Source organism: Callithrix jacchus, chromosome 11, assembly GCF_049354715.1.
Source record: "Callithrix jacchus isolate 240 chromosome 11, calJac240_pri, whole genome shotgun sequence".
Taxonomy (NCBI): domain Eukaryota; kingdom Metazoa; phylum Chordata; class Mammalia; order Primates; family Cebidae; genus Callithrix; species Callithrix jacchus.
In genome coordinates, this window is record NC_133512.1 from 35,957,904 (window position 1) to 35,983,032 (window position 25,129).

Sequence of the window (25,129 nt, forward strand, 5' to 3'; positions counted from 1 at the left end):
CCAGCTGACGCTATCAGACTACTCACATGAGAAGTGATTAAAAATTAAATTTTGACTGTGGATTTCATTTGAGGTGCTCATCTTCTGGGTTAATCTATTCTCACCACCTTTGAACATGCAATATTATGTATGATAACAAGGGAATTGATGCTTTTACACTGCCAGTAGATTGCGGGTTAATTAATACCCTTGTTGTTAATGAAGCAAGGTGAAGTGAAGGGAGACCCAGCTGAAGCATAAGATCATTAACATACACTGATTAATAATGGAAATGTGGAAGTTTTCATTACAACACAACCAGTGGGCAAAGGAATATGTTTAATGGATAAGGATATATTTAATAGAAGTATAGCATACTTTCAGGGACACAACCGCGATGTAGAATGAGAATGGATCATTGGAATTCATTTTTTAATTGCATCATTTTCATGTTTATACCACATTTGAGCTATAGTTTATAATCTGAATTTTAATTTTGCAAACAATTTCAGCATGAAAGGTTATGCAAATGTTACAGTTTTCCAAACGAAATTAAAGTATTCAGAAAAATGTTCAGTAGTTTATTCAATGATTACCTAATATTTGTAGTAAACTATGTGGAGAGATGAACACTTTCATTAAACTTTTAATTTTATGATTCGCTTTCATTTTTCCGCCCTTGTTTATTCTGTGTCCACCGTTAGAATTTACTACAATAAAGGCAAAGGACTGTATATGTAAATTTATTTATAAAGTAGAAAATAAGACATGGGGTAACTAAACTTGTAATATTTAATTAAAGGGAAGCTACAGTTGGCTTCATGGATCTGGCTTTTGCCACAGGAGGTTGACCATTTTACAGTAGACTTTGTAAAGAAAAAGTTCTAGGGGAAGCCTAGAGCATGCTGGAAACAAACCAAAATATTATAGGGTTCTAGGAAATTATTTTCAAGAGGATCTGAAGATTGGAAATGGCAAGTGGAGTACATGAGAAGGAAAGAATGACCTTAGAAATTAGATCCCTAGCTTCCAGATTATGAGAATTGTGGAAAACATGGGCACCTTAACAAGACTTTATGGACTTTGAAGGAAAATGTCAACCACTTTCTGATAGAGTGGAGGTTTTGTCCTAGAAGCTGAAGGTGAGATAATCTGGAGGTTTCCTGTACACTGTGTTCTGTCTCAATGACATATGTCTGTGACTGTTGGTTTTCTCAAGGTCAATTTCAGTGCTGACCTCAGCCCCTGAACCCGTTCTCCTGTGTAAACTGCAGCTAGCATGGAAGATGGAGAAATCAGTGGACTTTCTCCTTTATTCATATTTGCATATTTTATTTTATTTTTATTCCTTATTTATGGTTATTTACTTCACCTGAAATATTTTAACCTCTGCCTCAAATGCCCAACTTGATACTCACCTTTTTAGCTAGACTTCTGTGGAGAACTTTAGTTCTTTTTTTGGAGTTAAGTAAATTTCTAAGTTTCTAGAACAACTGGAGGATAAATCATTACAAGTGATAAAATATCCTGCTCTACTGAGAGTTGTCATAAGTATGTACACGAATTGTCAAGTTTCAGAGAATCAAAATATATAAAATTACAATCTGCTTTCAAATATAAAATCTTGAGTTTTTTGTTTTTTGGTTTTTTTTTTTTTTTGAGACAAAGTATCACTCCATTGCCCAGGCTGGAGTGCCGTGGTGCCATCTTGGCTCACTCTACCCTCAAGAGATTTTCCTACCTCAGCCTCCCGAGTAATCTGGGACTAGAGGCCTGGGCCAGCACACCCAACTAATTTTCGTATTTTTAGTAGAGACAGTGTTTCACTGAGAGAGACCTTGAAAGCCAGGCTGGTCTCAAGCTCCTGATCTCAGGTGATCCAGCCACCTCAGCCTCCCAAAGTGCTGGGATTACAGGCATGAGCCACTGTGCCTGGCCTCAACTATAAAATCTAATGGCAAACTATGAGTCCTTGGTTTTATTGTTAAGTAGACATTGGCTTACGTCTATATAATCTCTTTAACATAGGATGAAGGCTGCTTTTGAAACACAAATCCTCAATTTAACTTGTGTTTTCTCATAAAAATAAATTTGAGACAGATAACACCTTTTTAATATTCTCTTTATATCCTGTCTCCCTAATTAAGGTACCCTTTAAGGAAGAAGGCTACATATATTACTTTTCTATTTCTATTTCTTTGGAAAAATAATTTCTTCAGCACTGTTTCCCAGTTCAGTTAGTGCTAACTGGGGTTTTAGTTTATTTGAAAGGAAAATTCTGTTCTAAAACCTTTAACATTCTTTAAATTGCCATATCTTCTCAGTTTTGTGTCTATTGGCATATTTAATATTGTGCTTTGGTAGAAACACATGTGGTTTTGTTAGTGGCTATATTTCCAGGAACTTGTTTAAATGTGTGATTTGACTGGGGCATTTCTGGAGCAGCAAACTGAAAGGGAACAAGAGATACTGAAATTCATGGAGACAAGATATTGTGTCAGTTGTGGGTTTGACAACCTAGTAATTTTAGCAAAATGATAGCTTCACTCTAATATCGGCAGCTGAAATTACTTGAAACTGTGTTTAAGGCAATGTCAACGGTTGAAAAACCTCTGTCTTTCTTTCTTTTTCTGTGTTTCTCTCTCTCAGAGATCTTGTGTCATCTCCCCAGACAGTTGATGATTTAAAGTGAGATCATCAGATGTCCTTGTCTGAATTTTAAAATGTTTATGACATCTTCCTCAAGTAAAATTTAGCATCCTATCAGAAAATGGGGGAACAAAGTGGTTTTCTTTTGTGTAAGAGTGTGTACTTGAGATAGTCATAAAAATTATGAAGAAGGAACGTTAGTGAATGGCAATTTGTTGATTATAATCACTGCATGTTATTGTCTCACAGCATGTTTCAATCAATTATTGCTTCATCGAAAGGGTGTAATGTCATAGAATTGCTCTAACTGACAAGTGCATGTCTAAAATATTCTTTGTGGGGGAGAATGTTTGCCTTTAACCTACCTATAATGGAGCTTCTCTTCATTTTTCCTATCAGCCTTTCAGCACTATAACCTTCCCCTCCCATTTCCCATTATCCTCATTTTCTGCCTCAGGCTTTCTTACTCTACAATTGAAACCTTTTTTTTCCATTCAGTTTGCAGCTTTTTTGCCTTGTACTTAACCATGCTACTTGGCTGGCAGTCCTTCCCTTGAATCTAGAAAATAAATATGAAATTAGAATTGCTAAATACAAATGAATAGAAACCATCAGAAACTAAGCACCACCACCAAAAATCCCAGAACATCTTGTCATGATCTAAATAGTGACAGAAACTAATGTTCGGAACAATTCCGTAGCCTTTTCTGCTTCAGACTTGGTGTCCTTGTCTAACATTTAGGATATTTGCTGAACCTTCTAACTTTGAAATCTTTTAATCCTTTAAATGAGCATCGTTGAGTGTGAACATGAAAAGTACAATTTAAAATTGTCTATTGCATACCTGGCTGGATATTCCTACCTAAATTATCAGTGTAAAAATGAATATAGTTTTGATGAATGGGTATACATAATAGCTTCTGCTATTTTCCTTCTTATTATATCCCTTTCAATCCTCTTCACCTGTTATGAAGAAGAATTTATAGTACTGACAGCAAGTTAGCTCTTTTCCCCTGAGTTTTCTTTGAGTCTTGCTTGACATTACATATTTTCTTTTGTGTAGCAGCTTACAGATCTTAAATCTACCGTCATATCATGTGTTTTATTAAGGAAAAAAAAAGAGCAGAGTGATCTTTTCATCCTAATTTTGGATTACTCCTCAGAGTTGGATATGTCAAATGTGACCTTTGGTGTCTTGGTTCAGTTTGATCTGAATTTGAAGGCATTGCAAGCCATTTTTATTTATTGATGGCTTCTATAGAACAGTTTTAGTAAACTCAAGTTCTGCTAATGCTTATTGGAATAGTGTGCATGTCTCAGAATTATTATGACAATTTGCACTATTTGACAGTTTCCCAGGGAGGGTGTTTGTTCTTTCAAACCAACAAACAAACATTCAAGGCAGTGTGTCTTCTTTAGCACATTCTAGAAATCCACAGTAGTGAGATCAGGATGAATTCACAGTACTCAACACTCCTTAAATGTACCTTTCCTACTTTTAATAATTGAGAAAATTGAGAACCTGGTCATACTGCCGATCATATTGAGCTTCTGAAAATTTTCAGTGTATATATATTATTTGTGATTAGGCACAACTGCATATAGCAGAAAAGCTCTAACGGTGATTTAAACATGGTATAAATGTATTTCTCTCTTATGTGAAAGTAAGTATGGAGAAATACAGTCCACAGCCAATAAAGCTACTCAGATGACAGTCTGAGATCCCTTGTCTTAACTTGATCTTCTGGGCTCTGACGGACACTAGCATAACTGTCCATGCAGCAGGATGAAGTAAGTCATGAGGAGCACACCTGTCTATCACACAGGCTTTGCTTTTACCTCATGAACCAAAGCTTAGTCTTGTAGCCACATCTAGCTGCAAGTGAAGCTGACAAATATATTCTTTGGTTCTGATTTTAAAATATCAGGAGAGCAATATGCCCAGGAAAAATAAAGTTGTATTCCCAAAGAAGGAAGAAATGGCATGCAATTTTATAAATAGAAGCTTATGTTAGTTTGTTTTGATATTGTAGGCCCAACGCCTTAATTATATATTTGTTTCTTCAAAGAAATACTATGATTTAAAGCATTATATAGTTGTCACCAGAAAAGGGTCCTAATTCAGACCCAAAGAGAGGGTCCTTGTATCTCGTGCAAGACATAATTCAAGGCATATCCATAAAGTAAAGTGAAAGCAAGTTTATTAGAGAAGTAAAGAAATAAAAGAATGGCTACTCCGTAGGCAGAGCAGCAGCTTGAGCTGCTGGACTAAGGATACTTATAGTTATTTCTATATGCTAAACAAGAGGTAGGTTATTCATGAGTTTTCCTGGGACTCAAGGTTCTTTCCTTTTTTAGAATACATGTTATAACTTCCTGATGTTGCCATGGCATTTGTAAATTGTCATGGTGCTGGTGGGAGTGTCTTTTAGCATGCTCTTATATTGTAATTCGCATTATAATGAACAGTGAGAACAACCAGAGGTCACTTTCATCACCATCTTGGTTTTGGTGGGATTTGGCTGGCTTCTTTACCACATAATGTTTTGCCAGCAAGATCTTTGTGACCTGTACCTTGTGTATACCTCCTATCTCATTCTGTGATTTAGGATGTCTTAACCTTCTGGGAATGCAAACCAGTAGGTATCAGCCTTATTTTACCCAGTCCCTATTCAGAATGGAGTCACTCTGGCTCAAATGCCTCTGACATAATCATTTTTTTTAAAGCCTATAAAGTGGTTTGGATCATCTCTCAAATCCTCCTCAACAAGTGAATATTTAGAATAATCTTATGTATATTTAGCATGCAAGGTTTACTTAGCTGTAAGTGCTTTTCTTATGTCTGATTTGAGCTGTTGATTTTGTATTTGAGAATTATACATCATTCACTCTCATATTCTTCCTAGTCATTGTTAGAAACATTTTTCATATAAGAAATTAAACATGAACTAAGAAATATTCCATATATTATTGCTTGGAAGAAGGATTATTTAAACAATGCCACAAATTAAATTTGTGCTTATAAGAATAGATTTTAGTATCTAATTGTATATAATATTCTATTATTGTGACATAATCAGAAATACCTATTTGGTCTCTGCCACTGGTACAGAGCTCTTAAAACCATGGAATTTCATGAGTGATCGAGGTGATAGGTGCATCTTTTGTTTTAGCATTTGGTTTTAATCCCCCTTTTTTTTTTTGAGACGGAGTTTCGCTGTTGTTACCCAGACTGGAGTGCAATGGCACGATCTCGGCTCACCGCAACCTCCACCTTCTGGGTTCAAGCAATTCTCCTGCCTCACCCTCCCGAGTAGCTGGGATTACAGGCACGTACCACCAGGCCCAGCTAATTTTTGTATTTTTAGTAGAGACGGGTTTCACCTCATTAACCAGGATGGTCTAGATCTCTTGACCTCATGATCCACCCGCCTCGGCCTCCCAAAGTGCTGGGATTATAGGCGTGAGCCACCGCGCCCGGCCCACCCCCCTCCTTTTTTTTTTAATCACAAGAGCTTCTAAGACTTTTGGAATCTCTAGAGTGATACGAGAATCTTTTTGTATGCTAATATGATGACTGGTGGCTGGGGTCCTTAGAAAGCTGCAGGATGACTAGAGAGGGATGGAACTCTCGGCCCCAACCCTCAACCTCTGGGGAGGGGTGGGGAGGGAGATGGAGATTGACTTAATCACCAGTGGTCCATGATTTAATCAATCATGCCTACCTAATGAAGCATCTATAAAAACTCTAAACAGTGAGATTCAGAGAGCTGCCAGGTCAGTGAACACTTCCATGTGCCATAGAGATAGCGAACCTAAACTCCACGGAAACAGGCTTCTGTGCTCTGGACCTTTTTAGACCTCATGATGTGTAACTGCTCTTCACCTGACCATCTTTATATCCTTTATAATAAAACAGTAAGTGTAAGTAAATGTTTACCTGAATTTAGTGAGCCCTTAACAGACAGTTATCAGACTACAGAGGGTGCTTGTGAGAATCCTGATATACACTCATTGGTTGGAAGTACAGGTGACAACCTGAGACTTGTGATTGGCATTTGAAGTGGGGTGCAGTCTTCTGGGATGGAGACGCTAGTGTGTGGGGTCTATGCTATCTCCAGGTAGTTAGTGTCAGAATTGAATTATAGGAAACTCAGCTGATGTGTTGAGAGTAGAAAAACAGTTTTTTTCAATATTTATAATCTTTCATATAGAGAATTTATGTAGAAGGGAGGGAAGAATTATGATTTGGCCTTTTGTAAGCAATTTGTTTTTAGTTTTTGCCTTTACATTTAGATTTTTTAAAGTAGAAATATGTATAATTGGCCGATCTTAAAAGCATTAGGAATTTGTGGACCATTTAATCCTTCCATGTGATTGTCAGTTCTACCTTTTATAAAGAAAATTGGCTGATCTCATATCTATTTGCTATGGCCAGGTGTCCTCTAGAAAATAAAAAACAAAATAAAATTTGAACAGGAATAAAGGAATTCCAGATCTTGGAACTTAGATAGAAAACAACTTTATAGGGGCATCTTTGGTGATTTAAGACCAATAAAAGACCACCTTCTTGTGTCTATGACTCTACTCCCACTTCCAAACCTGGAGATTCCATTAGTTTCCTGTATTTTCTTTTCCCACAAACCAGATGGGTTGTTTGGGTCCACACCCTCACAAGAGCATAGTGTCATGAAAGAGCCAGTGCTGGGACTTAGGCCCTTCAGACATCATCTTGCTGAGGAGCCCTGGGTAGTTGTTCACTTTACTTATCTCAGCCCCAGTGCTGTCATCTCAAAAAAGACAATGTGCAACCTACCTTCTAGGGTGGATATGAGGTGTATAGGTGATGTAGGTAAAGCCCTTAGTGTTAACAGGTGAGGAATGTTGAATGATGGTTCGGCAGTTATCGTTAGTACTGGCACACAGTTTGTGGTCAGTAAACGGTGGCTGTTGTATGTTCACCTAGAGAGGCCAATATCATTTTCCTCCCTTACTTTTTCTCCTTGCCCATTGAAGCCACTACAGCTTCTTGGTGCATGGCAACAGATAGATATGGTTCAAAACAAATTTGGGGCTCCTTAGAAAATAAAGACAAAATAAAGTTTAAGTAGGAATAAAGGAACTTCAGCTTGCTGGCACTTAGCTGGAAAACAACTTGATAGGAGCATCTTAGGTAACTCAAGGCCAGTGACATGTGCTGGGTAAGGGTTGCAGTGTAGAGGACTGGCCAGATATTCACAGGAGTGTGGTGTTCATCAGCCCGGGGTGTGGAGGATGCCTTATATGGTCATTTAATTATCTCACCAATCACATCCCCAAACCCTGTGAATAACTTTTCATTCTCCATGGCAGAGGGCACAGTGCTTATCCCTTAGTCACAGAAGTTCAGTAAATGGTTGCTGACCAAACCTTTCTCTGTGACCCAAAAACATGAGTCTTCTTTTCACCTGTGTGAGAAAGAAAGCAGCTGTGCATTATTAAAAACACTAATGACAGCTCTGGAACCAAAACACAGACATGTCTTCTGTTAGCCCCTGGTTGATATATTTGTCCTATCAGTATTTTTAAATACAGGCAGTACATTAAAGTACATTTTCTTGTGTTGAAATTGTTGGTATGTGTAAGATCCTGTACCAGATTATTTAGAAAGAGGCTTAATTGGTCAGGCACAGTGGCTCACACCTGTAATCTGAGCACTTTGGGAGGTGGAGGTGGGTGGATCATTTGAAGTAAGGAGATCCAGACCAGCCTCGCCAACATGGTAAAACCCCAACTCTGCTAAAAATAGAAAAAAAATTAGCCAGGCTAATAATGGTGGGAGGCACCTGTAGTCCCAGCTATTCAGAAGGCTGAGGCAGGAGAATTGTTTGAACCCGGGAGGTGGAGGCTGCAGTGTGTGGAGATTGTGCCATTCCACTCCAGCCTGGGTGACAGAGCAAGACTCTGTCTCAAGGGGTGAAAAAAAGCCTTAATTGTTCTTACTTGTGTTTACTTTAAATCAGTTTTGTAGAATAGCTTATCTTTAATATAATCTAGCTATCATGCCAGTTCTTAGCCTTAAAAGAGGCAGATAACTGTCTCATATTCCTAGAATTTCTTTTAACAAGATGATATGGTTTGGCTGTGTCCCTCCCCAAATCTCCTCTTGAATTGTTGCTCCCATAGTTCCTACGTGTCATGGGAGGGACCCAGTGGGAGGTAACTGAATCATAGGGTGAGTCTTTCTCCTGTTGTTCTCATGATAATGAATACATCTCATGAGATCTGATTGTTTTATAAAGGGGAGTTCCCCTGCACACACTCTCTTGCCTGCCACCATCTAAGACTTGTCTTTGCTCTTCTTTCACCCTCTGCCATGATTGTGAGGCCTCCTGAGCCAAGTGGAACTGTGAGTACATTAAACCTCTTTTTTTTTTGTGGATTACCCAGTCTCCGATATGTCTTTATTAGCAGTATGAGAACATACTAATACACCAAAAAAAAAAGTAAATAGAATGTTTTCTGAAATTTAGTGCTAATATTAACATTTGGAATGATGATGTATTTCAAGTTTTGAAAAAAGTTGATAATACAGATACTTTTGGTGCTTGAGAGGTAAAAACATTACACAGGTCCTAAGTTGATTCAAATTAATTTGCTTATAATCACCAGGTCTCAGGCTTCTAAGATATTATGTTTAAATTAATGTTTGTTTCCTGAAAGTTAAGACTGTTTAATTGACAATCACTTAGTAACACAGCTTGAATCTTTAGAACACATTGTGTGATGTTAATCAGACAACCATGCAGCAACTCTGAGAGGTCAATTATGTTGGACTGAGTGAATCTTAGAGCCGGATATTAATTTTTGTTGGTAGATGCTGGCAGATTGGTGCTGAAGGCTTCATGCCCATGACAGTTCCCACATTCTAATGTATAAAGTTAAATAAAATGATAATTGTATTGATCATTAAGAAATTTTTCATCCCAGCTCCTTGTGAGAGCAACTGCTCTTTCTAAACAATGAGCTCTACAACTGTAAGAAGAGTCTTTTGGGAAAAACAAAACAAAACGAAACAAAACAGTATGATATATGGTGTGAGCACTGATTATCAGAATATCCTTAGTTCCTTTTAACTACAGTATGTCCCCACCATTGATCAAAGGGCATCTCTCTAAGGTCATCAAACCAGGGATTGTCCACATAAAAATCCAGTGCCCTTTGAGTGCTAAGCCTGATGAAGCCCCTTCAAGCAGCATTTGACACTCTCTTTTGCAATCCTTATTTTTTCTTGTTGGTTTATTACGTTTGTGTCTCATTTGTTTGTTTACAGAAAGGAAGCTATTGACTACATTCATTTCTCTTGATTCTGTGTCTCTCCTTCTTCTCTTTTCCCTTCATTAACTCATCTTTCCCTTACCATCACCCAAACGTGAATGTCCCACTCCCTTAGACCGTTGCTTATTTTTCTGAGAAACCATGTCAGCCACAGCCATCCTCTTTAGGTTCTGGCTCCCACAGTCATAACTGTAACCCTCTTTGGCAAGCTCTGGTCTTTGATGTTTTTTTCCCAATAGCTTTCCTTAGAGTAACTTGGGGAACCCAAGATCAGCAAGTTTAAAAGGAAACTCACCTCCCTCCCCTTATCCTTCCCTTATCCAGTCTGACTTCCGTGATGAAGGAAGCTTAATCATATCTCTCTTGTCACTTCTGGTCTGGAAAACCTCCCTTCATTTCCCTTTTCCTTTGGAGTAAGCCCCAGGCTCCTTAGTGTAGCATCCAGAGATCCTTCAGGAATTGCCTTCAACCTACTGCTCTAGGTTTACTTTTCAATTGTACTATGTGATCTCTTCTATTCCTACTACACAGCTATGCTGTAGAACAAGACTTACCAACTTGCATGTCCACAGGCATAAAAGTGAGTGAGTAAAGCCTGCCAGAGCAGAAGGGTGATGAACTGGAAGGTGCCCCCTGCATAAAGTAGGCAAGTTGGCTCTCAACATGGTTGCCATAGGAGATATGGGCCGGGTGTTGCCAAATCTTCTGACTTTCAGATTTTGTCAACTCACAAAAAGCATCTCTAGGGGCTAAACAAGACCTGCAGGTCACAAGACCATAGGTTTATGACTCAGCCACAGACCCACCCACATCCATTGCTTTGCTCATATTTGCTCTCCTTTTCCTCCTCCAATTCTTCTTGGAAACTTATAGTACTCGATATTCAGTTTTTGTTGGCAGATTAGTGGCACTTGGAGAATTGGGACAATATTGAAATAATTTTATGAAAATATAGAATAGGTAGTATTTGTTTAGAGTGCCCAGGGTATACCAGGCTCTTTGCCTAGATATATTGGCTTTTTAAAATCCTCTCTACAACTCTGCTAGGCCTAGATGTGATAGCCACTTTACTGGAGACTTAACTAGGGTCTAGAGAGATTAAATACTATGCTTTAGGCTACCCCATTAGATTTTCATCTCCATGATTCCATAGTATTCTTTGTACTGTTTTCTGAGCTTCCCAGCATGTTTGTCAGACACATGCATATGCCATGAATGGGGCTGCAACTGTGCCCAGACACAGAGCAGTTGATGGGGCTGTAACAGCAGAAGCCATGAGGCGACTCACTGCTCTTAGTCCCAGGGTGACCCACACCCTTACTTTGAGGGCTGCAGCCTGGAGAAGGCAGACAAGCCTCCTGTTTTTTACTCTATGCTCCTCCTAGTAACTTTTTTAAAAGGCGGTGTATAGAATCAAGTGTAGCTAAGAATGGAATACCTGTTGTATTCAAATCATTCTTTCCCAAAGAAGGAGGGATAGGATTCTAAAACTGAATTTTGCAAGTTAAAATAAAAAGAGATTTGATTATTTGAAGAGTGTCCCCGAGCCCTGTCTGTAGTAAGTTCCTGTCATTTAAAGGGGTGAGTTTTAAGATTTGATATATAAACAGCATATAATAAGTAAGCATTATTTTTCTGCCACAAATACCTAAAAATAAAGCTAGATCTCAAGATTTGGCCATGTTAGCATAGCTAAACGAAACTCTATGGTGAGATTGTAAGAATTGGCAGGAGTTAAATGAATTTAAGAGCTGTAGTAAAGAGCTGCATTTGAGGTCATTAATAGCACTTTCAGAAATGTAAGATACACAGGGAAAGAAGCATTGCTTTTAATGGTATAGCACTTTATGATTCCATCCTGAACATGATAAAATTTTTTATTTGTGCTTAATCAGATTACATGGTACATTTTGGCACTGTTTCTCAAAAAATAATGGCAAGTTGTAACATTCCAGGATCAGAAATGGGCCCTTTCATGTTCAAAGCTTTTCTTGGCTTCTTGAAATAAAGGTTAAGTGGAACATATTTTAGATTGCCTTAAATTCCATTGCATCTGAAGTAGAAATACAGGTGAAACAAAACTGCTAACAGTACTTCAGGGAATATGAGTTAATACAGAAATGTTAAATATTCACATTCCCATACTTGGATTAAATGGTTACTATAGGCAGTTGCCTGTCAAAACTCTTTTAATTTGCTTTCTTGGTAATTCACTTTAACAGATGAGTAGTTTCGTTATCGTAGTGCATTTTGCTTATGAGTGTTGAAAAAATAACCAAGGTAGATTTCTATAATTTTTCCTACATAACGATATACTTCTAGTGAGTTTTAGGCTTCAGGATTTTGTTTTATTTTTTTTGTTTTTATGCTAAAGATAACATTAAGCTTAGACCTTTTGATAACATTTAGATCCATTTTTAAAATTTGGTTACATTTATATAACAGAACTCTAAAAAGGGTTCATACCAAACCTCTTACTATTCCACCTTGACACAACTCTAGGATGCTCTAGGGGGTTTGTAGAAATAAAATGGGAGTTTTTAGAACCTCATATACTTAAAATGAGACTGAGAAAAATGTTTTAATTGGTGCATACAAGAGAAATACATTCACATAAAATCAAATAAAAATAGATAATTGTTTTTATAAGCCTTAAAAATTAAAATAGTAGGCTGGGCCCAGTAGCTCATGCCTGTTACCCCAGAATTTTGGGAGACCGAGGTAGGTGGATCACCTGAGGTCAGGAATTCGAGACCAGGCTGGCCAACATGGTGAAACCCTGTCTCTATTAAAAATACAAAAATTAGCCAGCTGTGGTGGTGTGCACCACCAGCTACTCTGGAGGCTGAGCCAGGAGAATCACTTGAACTTGGGAAGCAGAGGTTGCAGTGGGCCGAGATCATGCCATTGCACTACAGCCTAGGTGACAGAGTGAGACTCCATCTCAAAAACAACAAAAAAAATTAAAATAGTAGCAGATGTTAGGGAAAAGTCCTATATGACATCAGTATAAGTATTACACGCATGGATTTCAGAACCACTTCTATATGTATTTTAAGTTTTATAATATTTAAAACTGTAGAAGTATTTACCTTCCAATTTCAGTGATTATCAAGATGTTACTTTTTAACTTGCAAGGATGTTTCTTGTATTCAAAAAGCCACTACACAAGTATTAGATTATTTTGGAGTGGGGAGGATAGTCCCAAAAATTTAGTGATAAGCCAAGAATTAGGGATTAGATTTAGTAATTGACTTAATGCATAGAATACCAAAGAAAATGACGGACACAGTGGCTTGCGCCTGTAATCCCAACACTCTGGGAGTCTGAGATGGGTGGATCACCTGAGGTCAGGTCAGAAGTTCGAGACCAGCCTGGCTAACATGGTAAAACCCCATCTCTACTAAATGTACAAGAATTAGCTGGGCATGGTAGCGCAAACCTCTAGTCCTAACTACTCAGTAGGCTGAGGCAGGAGAATTACTTGAACCCAGGAGGTGGAGGTCGTACTGAGCCGAGATCGCGCCACTGTACTCCAGCCTAGGCAACAAGAGTGAAACTCCATCTCAAAAAAAAGAAAGAAAAGAAAAAAGAATATAAAAAAAGTTTTTGTATATTAATATACATATATTAATATGCCTAGGTATGCCCAAAGTTAGAAATCAAAACGAATACTTTTTATTCAGAATGTTAGTGTATATGGCAACTCTGAATTTGTTTAAATGAAAGATACTTTTATATATATAAACATGCTTTTTTGCCTGTTAAATTACTATTAATTAAGTACTATGTAGTGTAATAGATAATTGTAGTGCTTTAATTTGGATTCCATTGGATTTGCTAGTCTTTCTAAGTGGCGATTGTCGGCTAATAGTCTTCATGGGATTGTTCATATAACCATCATTGTTCTAAAAATATCTCTAAATACCAATGGGACAGTCTCTTTTTTGGAAGTATGGTTGTTATAAAATGCACTTTTATTTGAATTGCACGATTTTGATTATAGTATTTGAATTCATACCACTCAATTACTTTCAGAATCTGTACAGCAAAAAAATTTTTAAATGCTGGAAAAGAATAAAGTAAAGCTTTTTATATAGAAAAAATTTAGAATAATGTGGTAGTTAAATAGAGAGATATTTGAGTTAGGAGTATTGGTAATCTGTCCTACTCATTAGAATTTTTAACTATTTTCTTTATAGGAATTCAAATGGAACTGTTTTTATATAGCCTCATTGTTTTTATTTTAATTAATATTTCTATAACAGAGAGATAATTAGGTAAATGCTGTTGAATTTTAAATATGATATTAGCTTAGAAGAAAATAAGCATTTCTGGGTCAAAGCCCTTAACAGAATATTGTCATATGTGAGCTAATTAATTGAACTGAATGCCAAATGGGTTTGCCACCGTCCAACCAGACTGATAATCAGTTCATTATCTAAGGTTGTTTTGGAATGGAATGACTGGTTATGTCAAAGTTAATGGTTTAATGGTGTTCTTTTCAATCTCAGCTACTAATGGAGTAAATCTTGATTAGAGAATAGTTCTAATCTCATTAAATGCAGCTAAGTGTAAGAACAGCCCAAAGAGTCTGAACCTGTATGTCACATCCAGCATTTTAAATGCCAACTTCCTCTCAATGCTGTCACCCAGTGGTTTCTGCATACTGGGGGCTCCTATCTATAAAAGCCATTGAAAACACTAAACTAGATTCAAAGCTACTCTGTTGGCTGGGCACGGTGGCTCACGCCTGTAATCCCGGCACTTTGGGAGGCCAAGGCGGGTGGATCACTTGAGGCCAGGAGTTTGAGACCAGCCTGGCTAATATGAAGAAATCCTCTCTCTACTCAAAATATAAAAATTAGCTGGACATGGTGGCGCATGCCGTTAGTCCCAGCTACTTGGGAAGCTGAGGCACAAGAATCACTTGAACCCAGAAGGCGAAATTTGCAGTAAGCTGAGATTGCACCACTGCACTCCAGCCTGGGTGACAGTCTTGAAACAAACAAACAGACAAACAAAACTTTTTTTTGTTTCCTGCTTGTATCTAACATTGAATGCAAAAAGAGAATCAGCTTTTTTTTTTTTTTTTTTTTTTTTTTGAGACAGAGTCTCGCTCTGTTGCCCAGGCTAGAGTGCAGTGGCATAATCTTGACTCACTGCAACCTCTGCCTCCTGGGTTCAGGCCATCCTCCCACCTCAGCCTCCTGAGTAGCTAGGAAGATTCAGCTTAATTTTATTTTTTTTGATACAGAGTCTCACTATGTTGCCCAGGCTAGAGTGCAGTGACATGATCTTGGCTCACTGCAATCTCTGCCTCCCAGGTTGAAGCCATCCTCCCACCTCAGTCAGCCTCCTGAGTAGCTGGGATTACAGGTGTGTACCACCACACCCAGCTATTTCTTTTCTTTTTTTTTATTCTATTTTATTAATAGTAGAGATGGGTTTCACCATGTTAGCTAGGCTGGTCTCTAATTCTTGGCCTCAAGTGATCTACTCATCTTGTCCTCTCAAAGTCCTGGGATTACAGGCATGAGCCACCATGCCTGGCCATATTCAGCTTAGTTTCTGATCAGACCAGAAAAGTTGAGGATTTCCATCAATCACATTTAACACAGAGAAATGTTGTAACTTGTAAAACATTACTCTTCAACAGAATCCCTGAGGGATAGTTTTCAAATTGTATTTCCAAAATATCCTAGGTTTCAGCTAATATGCAAGTGATTGATTTTAATTGAAACTATTTTATAAAACTTTAATGAAAGGAACACATTATCTATTCCAAATTTCTCGTTAGGATGACCAGTGATTAACTTGAGCTGCCAGGTTAAGTTGTTTGGAAACAGATTTTAAAGGAAACCTTCTCCTGCCTTGTTCATATATTTGAAACTTCCATAAACAGAGACTCTAGTAGGGGGCTCCTGGCTCTTCTGCATACACAGGCTGTGCATGTTCACCCATGTGACATTGTTGGATTGGGTACACCGCCACAGTTGTTTTGTACTAGGCCTAATTTATGCTCAGCAAGGCCCAGGTTTATTTGTTTAGAAATTTGCTTTTGTCATAGAGTAATAGTAAGTTAGACTAGTGATTGCTAACGTATTGCAGTGTGATACAACAATGTAAATTTAGGCTTTTAAAAACATGTTTTAAATCAAATAAGAAAATGTGTCAAATTTATTATTTTGATCTAGAAAGCTACAACTTAAATAGTTTTCAGAGAAATTCCATTAAACTATTCATTGACACCCTTGGTTCATGTTAATTATGGGCATCTTGCAATTAAAAACAAGCTTTAAAAAAAATTGCCATTTGTAACCACTTACCTATGTGGATCAGGATTACCTTGATATTCTGCTAGCAGAAAGAAATAAATTATGCCTTGCAGCTAATATAGAAGTGTAGTGTCATCCACAACCTCTTGTATCAGAGTTTTGTGTTCATAAATATAACCTTGTTGTTGTGATTAACTTTTAAAGTAAATATTACTGATTATTCCTAAAAATTCTGTAGATTTTCTTTCATCCAGTCTTCAATGTAGAGCTCTAGGGCTCTATACTGGGCAGTTATTTTTACTTACACATCATCATTATAAGCTGGAGATTGTGGAGAGCATAAGCAGTATTGAGTATATATCTTGGTCAGCTCAAGCTGTTATAACAAATACCATAGCCTGGGTGGCTTAAACAACAGACATTTATTTTTCACAGCCTGGAGGCTGGGAAGTCCAAGATCAAGGTGCTAGCAGATTCAGTATCTGGTGAGGACCTGCTTCCTGGTTCATAGACCAGTCTCCTCATATCCTTGTGTGGCAAAGAGAGAAAACGAGCTTTCTCAGGACTCTTAGAAAAATAGCGATGGCATTCAGGAGGGGTCTTCATGACCTTATCTAATCCTAATTACCTCTCAAATACCCTGCTCCTAGTACCATCACACTGGGGGTAAGGTTTCAGCATATAAAGTGGCGGGGTAGGAGTGTTGCAGAGGATATAAGCATTCAATCCGTAACAACAGTACACAAGCTAATGGCTCTAATAATTTATTACTGTTTTATATAACTAAAAATGTGATGTCTAGAATGTAAAAGAAAATTAAATCATATGGTAAAATGAATTTTAAGTTAAGGGACTGACTAGATAAAGACTACTACGGCAAAATCACTGCTTTGTATTATGCATATAATCTTTTGTGCCACATTGGAAATTACACTGAAGGTCAGAGTTTGCCTGTTTAGCAATTCCATATTGTATACAAACTGGACTCATCCAAGAATGCTCAAAATACAAAGATGATAACAATGTAAACTGTTTTGGTAGTTAGAAAAAAGAAATTAGAAGGCCGGGCATGATGGCTCACACCTGTAATCCAAGCACGTTGGAGGCCAAGGCGGGCGGATCACCTGAGGTTGGGAGTTCAAGACAAGCCTGACCAACATGGTGAAACCCTGTCTTAGAAATGAATAAATAAAATAAAATAAATAAATAAATAAATAAATAATGAAAGAAGTATGTTGTGATATGTTGTACCTGCTTTCGAATTTTAACTGGACTCAGTTCTGTCTCTCTTCCAGACTAAGAAAATCACTCATCACTTTTCCAACTTCTTAAAAATGCATTTAAGAGATAACGGTGAATGGCCTTGGAACCTGATATGTGTCTTCTGGGTTTTATTATTGGTTGTTCTTGCCCTAGACTTAGTAAATGACTTTGGAAAAACCTTAATTTATTAAAACATGAAGGCTTTATTCCCTGTAGGACTTGAGTGTATACCTCAGAAGTCTTGTAAAATTTATTTCTTAAAGCACATTATTTATGCATTGGTTTTCTATGGCATCTTTGGCCACAAATATAAATGAGGTTTCAAGAAAACAAGATGTTAACAAAATTGTATGTTTAGAGAGCTTTGCAACAAAATATCTTATTGCTTGAGGCATTCTAAATAAGGAGTTTTTCAAATCTTAATTTTAATAAATAATGTATTTGTGGCTAAAATTCTCCTATTCTAATCCCTCCCACAGCCATCAACATTTATCATATTTCTGCCATGCACATGGTTCTGCGGCCCAGATAAGCAGCTGCTTTTCTTATCCACCTCTTTGCTGACCTTGTATTTGTTTGTTTTTTTTTCCCTTTGCAGAGACCCTCCTGGATGATTTCCTTCTCACGTACACGGTCTTCATGACAACTGATGACTTGTGCCAGGCTCTGTTAAGGCAATATCCTTCATTATCTTCAGGCTGCTCTGTCCACTTCCTCTCAGACAAATGTCCCACATTAGGAATTAACTACTTTCCTTAATTTATTCCACCCCACAGTAGAGTGTGGATATGTTAAATATTAATGTAATGATATTCAAGGTAGAAGATGAAATGAGACAGACAGGGAAACTGGAAATGTGAATGGCTGTTTTCACATTCTATGTTGTGGGTATATTATACTGTTTATATTATGTTTGCTTCACATCTGTGCCTCACGATTGCTTAGAAATCTGGAGGTAAAATTGGCCTGCTGGGTAAACTCCAGAGTCAAAAGGTTGTATGGATTGGCAAGATCATGGAATAGATGTACTTAAAGGAGAATCAGTTAGTTAAGTGTCAAACCACTTGTAAAGGAAAATGCACATATGTGATATCATGTTCCTGGCAAGTGTCCCGGGGAGACAGGCCACTCCCCAACATGGGAGGTCGAACCTAGCCCCTGGAATGAACTGTCATCTTTTCACAGCCTTGTCACTGCATGCTCTCTTAGAATGATGGATGTGATTAGAAGGTTAATGACCAGTTAAGGAAGCCTTTTAATTTTATTCACTAACTAGAAGAGATGCAACATGAGATCATCGAAAGGCCATAAAACAAAGCCGTGTAAACTTACTAAAAATCTCCAAATGGTCTTCTTGTTTCACAGTATTTAATGTGTTCAGAAGCATTTAAGTAGGCTGTTAGCTGTACTGTTTTTATTAAATGAAACCGAAGATTCCACTCTAAACCACATGAAAATTTTAAGTAAAATGGAATGCTTTTTGTATATACTAAACTTCTATTAAGACCTAATGATGGCTGGGTGAAATGGCTTACCCCTCTAATTCCAGCACTTTGGGAGACCAAGGTGGGAAGCTTGCTTGGGCCCAGGAGTTCAAAACCAGCCTGGACAACATAGTGAGATCCCATCTCTACTATATATGTGTGTATATAGTAGAGACACACATATATGTGTGTATATAGTGGAGACACACTATATATGTGTGTATATAGTAGAGACACACTATATATGTGTGTATATAGTAGAGACACACTCACACACATGCAAAAAACACCAGAATTAGCAGGCATGATGGCAGTTGGCCTTTGGTCCCAGCTATATGGGATGCTGAGGAAGGAGGATTACTTGAGCCCAGGAGATTGAAGCTGCAGTGAGCTGAGATTACATCACTGCTCTCCAGTTTAGATGACAGAGGGAGACTGTCTCCAAAACAAACAAACAAAAGACCTAATGATAATGCTTATTTAACATTCTTTCTCTGTTAAATAATTATTACATGTCTCCCAACTTTACAGCATTTTTACACCTCAAAGAAACCTCATAAAGAGCATAAAGTAACATCTCTCTTGAAAAATATATAACTAGAAATGCTGATTACATTTTAATCCTTTACTATATCCTATGACCAAACAAAGCTATTTTGATATTTTTTAGAACCCAGTTCATAAAATTGATGTTGAAACATTGTTAGTTTTGAATTTGGAAAGTTTCAATAATATGTGCAGATTTCCTTCAAGCTTTCAAGTGGGGTGTTGCTAAGACATTTAGCAATAACTATAAGATTTTGAACAGCTCATTCTTCAAAAGTATTTTGGAAAAATATCTGTGAGCTAATTTCATATATATTTTAATGCTAACACATTTCTAAAACAATTACCATCCATTAAGTAATATAAAATGTACTTATAACAAATGAGATGCCTTCAAACTACATTTTTAAACTATGATCCTAATATTATTTGTGATTATCGTTTAATAATTTAATGTCTTTTGAGTCTTTGACTAAGACATTATATATAAAAATTTAGCTCAGATTTTTATGAGCCTTTCTACCAGTAATCAAAACCCATGAACTCTAATAAGCCAGAAGCCTTTCTTTATGATTGTTTCTATCAATTTGCAGTCTGCCTTTTATGAAATAATACCACAAACCATAAAGGGAATCTGTATTTAAGTTATTTTTGTGCACATCTTAGTGAAGATGTATTACATGTTCCACTACAGCCAACTTCTGAAAAATGGTCTAAATTACTTCTGTTTGTTTTTTTCAATGATTTTAAAACATTGTTTATAGACTAGAGCTATTTGTGCTGGGTTTAGATATTTTAGATAAGTTTTTTTTATTGTAATAGTATTTAATAGCTTTCACCTTTTATCATCATAAAAAGCATTAAGTTTATAGCTCAGGGCCCCCTAATATTCTGTGCATTACATAGAGGTTATAACTCTCACCACATGCCTTCCCACTATTCACATCAGCAGCTAGACTTATAAATCAGTGTAATCTGGCGTAGACAAAATGTAAAAGAATGTCTGTATCCTAATTTTGGAAATCAGATTAATGCAAATGCAAATTTAACCAGTAAATATATTTTAAATATATTTCTTGCAGGGAGGAAAACAAGGTAAAGCAGACAACTGTTTACAAATGGAGAACTATGGTTGAAGTGTCACTTCTTGATTGCTTTATTCTGCTAGTCTATAATTGTAGAACATGCACCTTGAATACAAAGTTCATATCTTCATTTACATATGCTGACCTAAAAAATTGTATTTCTTAATTTTCTAGATTTTTTTTCTTTGTATTAGTGAAGACACTATATTCACAGGAAAAAAGAGAGAAGAACGTTTAAGTCAAAATAATATAAGATAAATCTTTGAGACAGGTCTTGCTCTGTCACCCAGGCAGGAGTAGAGTAGCTCAATCATGGCTCACTGCAGCCTCAACTTCCCAGCCTCAAGTGATCCTCCTGTCTCAGCCTCCCAACTAGCTGGGACTACAGGTGTGCATCACCACACCCAGTTAATATTTTTCTTTGTAGAGATGAGGTCTCACTTTGTTACCTAGGCTGGTCTTAAACTCCTGGGCTCAAGCATCCTCCTGCCTCAGCCTCCCAAAGTGCTGGGATTATAGGCATCAGCCACCATGGTTGGCCTAGATAAATCTTTATTAAATTTTTCCTTTAAAGAGAAAAACTAAAAGAAATAGAAACAGATTTTTTTGTGTTTGCCTGAGTTTATTTCGCAGGTGGAAATCAAATATGGTCTTAATGTATTTTTGCAGGGTGGGGAGACATTGACTAAATTATATTTTAAAATATGCACAAAGCCTGACATAAAGTTATTCCAATTTTGCAATTGTATATCAGTGTTAAAGAATATGTAATCCTGTCCAACAACCCTCAACTGTTTGGTGTCATAGCATTTCCTATTCCTCATCATCTTTTTAATGTGTCCAAGACACTCAGAAATTACCATTTTGGAGACAACTAGAATAGATTGGTTTGGAATATGCCAAGCTGCTGTTGCATTCTTAGTAATTTAAACATTTTGCCTTTGAGGTTGTTATTTTTATGTAATTTTAACAGCATAGTTAACATATGGTTATTGTATGTAAATTAGGAAATCCTAATAAGTACAATAGCAATAATTTATGTGCTCTGAAATCTCATTACCTTGAGAAGCCACTGTTAACTATTCAATATGTATCCTTCCAGATAGTGAGGTTATTCATATAAATAAACATTGTTAATAGAAGTAGATCATCCTAACATATTCTTTTCTTCCTTGCATTTCTACTCAAGAATACATTGTGCATATTCTGTCAGTAAATGTACTGCTGAACCATCATTTTTATGGCTGCTAAATAGTCCATTAAGTGCATATATAATAATTTAATCAACTGTTCTCAGTTGTTGAGGTATTTAGGTTATTTCCTATTTTAAAAAAATTTTAATCAAAATGAAAATTAGTCCCTTTTACCTCTGTGTTTGCAGAGGTATCCAATGTTTTCTTCAAGTAAATTCCTAGGAGTGGGCATTTGAACCATGTTACAAATCATGTTCCTTAAATCTGTACTCATTAGGAACTACTTTAGAAGTACCTGGTTTTACAGAATGTGAATTTCAGAGAATCATACAGCATCTGGCCTACTTCTGACCTCAAATGTGTTGAAATAGTATTCACCTGTGTAGTGAGGCCAGTTCTCTTCTCAGAGTCACTGTTGAAATTCACGGGTCACCTAGTATCTCCTTAAGCTGGCATTAACCGCATGCTGCCTGTGGAACCATGTCACCAGCTGCCAGTGAAATGATCCAGCCCTTCACTTCCTGGCTGCCCACCGAGTATGCTTCAGTCATTTTCCTCAGTTTACTTTTGCTCTTTTCAGTGCACACCTTTTGCTCTCCCTATGCATATTTTATTCTTCCTGCATGTTTATATACTTGTATGCCTTCACTGTTTTGTAAAAATGAGAGTAAATGGATGTCTTCATATTTTTTTTATTTTCAACAATGTAATTTTTTCTTAACCATTGGCACCTATTCTGCTAAGAAGTATCAAGGCAAAGAAGAAAGCTCAGATGCTCCTCGGAGGAAACGTAAAGTCTTACACCTTGTTTCCCAGTGGGTCGCTCTGTACAAAGACTGGCTCCATGAAGATGAACATTCAAAAATGTTTTTAAAGGTGATCCAACATTTCCAGATACTCTTTGATGCCAAATAACTGGTTTTATTTTTAGATCTGCATTTCAAAAATCTCCTTTGTAGATAAGTCATTCAGCTTACTTGTGATAGTTAAGTTGTGATTCAGAGAATATATATATTTATTGTGACTTCTGGAGTTTGATATTCCCTATCTAAAAGCCATGGAAATTTTTATTGCTAATGAAATAATTAAAGAAGGTAAACCAAAACATTCAAAATTTGGTATAGTTTATTATGTTGATGTTCACTATAAGTTTGAAGAAACTAGTTCTATATATATAATATTTGCATAAAACATTACTTATCATTTAAAAACTATATTGACATCCCAGCTACTCAGGAGGCTGAGGGGCTTGAACCCTGGAGGTAGAGGTCACAGTGAGCCAAGATCACACCACTATACTCCAGCCTGGGTGACAGAGCAAGACTCTGTCTTAAAAAAAAAAAAACTCTGTTGACAATATAGGTTCTATGAAACATTTGTCAGACATGGCATACTTTGGTAATTTTAAGCAATAATAATTTGTATAATAGATGTAATCTAGATTTACATTTGGAGTGAGACAAACTGATTTTTTCCAATTAATAGGCATCAATATCTTTTCAACACAGATGATTATCTGGAGAGATAATTAGTAAGACAGTTGGATTATTTTGGCCTCTAAAATCGTATTAAGTCTACAGGTTAAGACAGAGAAGGAATACAGTGGAATTCTAGCAAGGAACAATTCTAGTTCAGAGTCAGCAACTGCCTAAGTAGACTCAGCCTTTCATGAAGGAAACCACTTTGAATTCAATACTTAGTTGTCATTTAGGCATCCAGTTAAAAACGAGTCCAACCAACTCTTTAAATTCATGTTTATTTCAAAGCAACTGCTTAATTCAATTCAATTGACTTTTTTCTCCCAAATGATTATGTAGAATTTTTGGTGGGGTAGCTGAAACAGGGACTCCCTCTGTTACCCAGGCTGTAGTGCAGTGACGCAGTCATAGTGCACTGCAACCTCAAACTCTTTTGAGCTTGAGAGATTTTTGCACCTCAGCCTCCCAGCTGTCTGAGACTAAAGGCATGCACTACCACACTCAGTTATTTTTATCTTTTTTTTTTTTTTAGAGAGAGAGTCTTGCTTTGTTGCCCAGGCTAGTCTCGTACTCAGCTCAAGCAGTCTCCCCACTCAGCCTCCCAAAGTGTTGGGATTATAGCCTGAGCCACTACACCCAGCTGATACTATTTTTTTAAGATATAGAATGATCATGGAAATCTCTAGTAGCTAGCCAGCCAGGGATCTCTAGATTTCTCTTCAGAATTCCCACCTCTAGCCCTAACAGCAAATAGGAAGCCATGGCAGTTAAGTGAAGAGCTAGGAGTTATGATCCCGCTCTGGATCTCATTGACACCTGGTGAAAACTGTGCATTGTCCTGGATCCCTCCTTCTTTCCTCTGTTAGGATAGCCATGGTATGAGTCTTTATCCCTACAAAATAGGCATTCAACCACTCAGCTGTCATTTGTCTTTTTTCTCCAGACTATATACAGGAATGTACTCGATGATGTTTATGAATATCCAATACTTGAAAAAGAATTGAAAGAATTTCAAAAGATACTTGGAATGCACCGTCGTCAGTAAGTATTTCATTTTCCTAAGTATAGTTAATGAAAGAAAGCAGCAGCAAATATGAGAGAGTTTGGAATGCCTTATACATAAAAATTGATTCTGAACATTTTGACTCAGATTCATCTTGATGCTTTAGCTTTTCTAGTACTTATAACTAGAAAATTGTGTTTTGTACTTATAACTCAAAATGAAATAATATGGAATTTAGCTCATTGACTATTGTTTTAACCCTGTTTGGTATAGTAAAAACAACCTGGGTCATAATAATCGAGTGCATATAAACAATTAGTAAATCATTACTTAATTTTAAAAGTCTGTTTAACTTGTCATTGTGGGGCTTGTAGCTATCTCTATAGAATAGGGAGGAAACATTTTATAAATAGATCTTAGGGAATTGTGGAACATTTTATTTCGTTTTGTTTTGTTTTATTTTATTTTATTTTTTGAGACATAGTCTCACTTTGCTGCCCAGGCTGGAATGCAGCAGTATGATCTTGGCTCACTGCAACCTCCACCTCCTGGGTTCATGCGATTTTTGTGCCTCAGCCTCCTAAGTAGCTGGAAGTACAGACATGCACCACTAACCTGGCTAATTTTTGTAATTTTAGTAGAAATGGGGTTTTGCTATGTTGTCCATGCTGGTCTTGAACTCCCTACTTCAGGTGATTCGACCGCCTCAGCCTCCCACAGTGCTGGGATTACAGGTATGAGTCACCACTCCCAGTCTATGGAGCATTTTAAAAGCTCAATTTTTATGGGTTCCCTGAGATTTCTTTATCAATTTAGAAAGATTACAAAAAGCCATTTACTCAATGACTCTTGGC

General features: G+C 37.0%; 1 protein-coding gene across 6 annotated transcripts in view; it reads left to right on the forward strand.

The window, feature by feature from the left end:
• The window catches only part of RAPGEF5 (Rap guanine nucleotide exchange factor 5), a 261,457-nt gene that overhangs the window by 194,418 nt on the left and 41,910 nt on the right, over nt 1-25,129 (forward strand). For all 6 annotated transcript variants that reach the window (XM_035253670.3, XM_035253669.3, XM_017975260.4 and 3 more), the window contains 3 exons: nt 18,085-18,163; nt 22,526-22,670; nt 24,216-24,313. In XM_035253670.3, the coding sequence (XP_035109561.2) occupies nt 18,085-18,163; nt 22,526-22,670; nt 24,216-24,313 (322 nt within the window). The remainder of the gene's footprint in view (nt 1-18,084; nt 18,164-22,525; nt 22,671-24,215; nt 24,314-25,129) is intronic.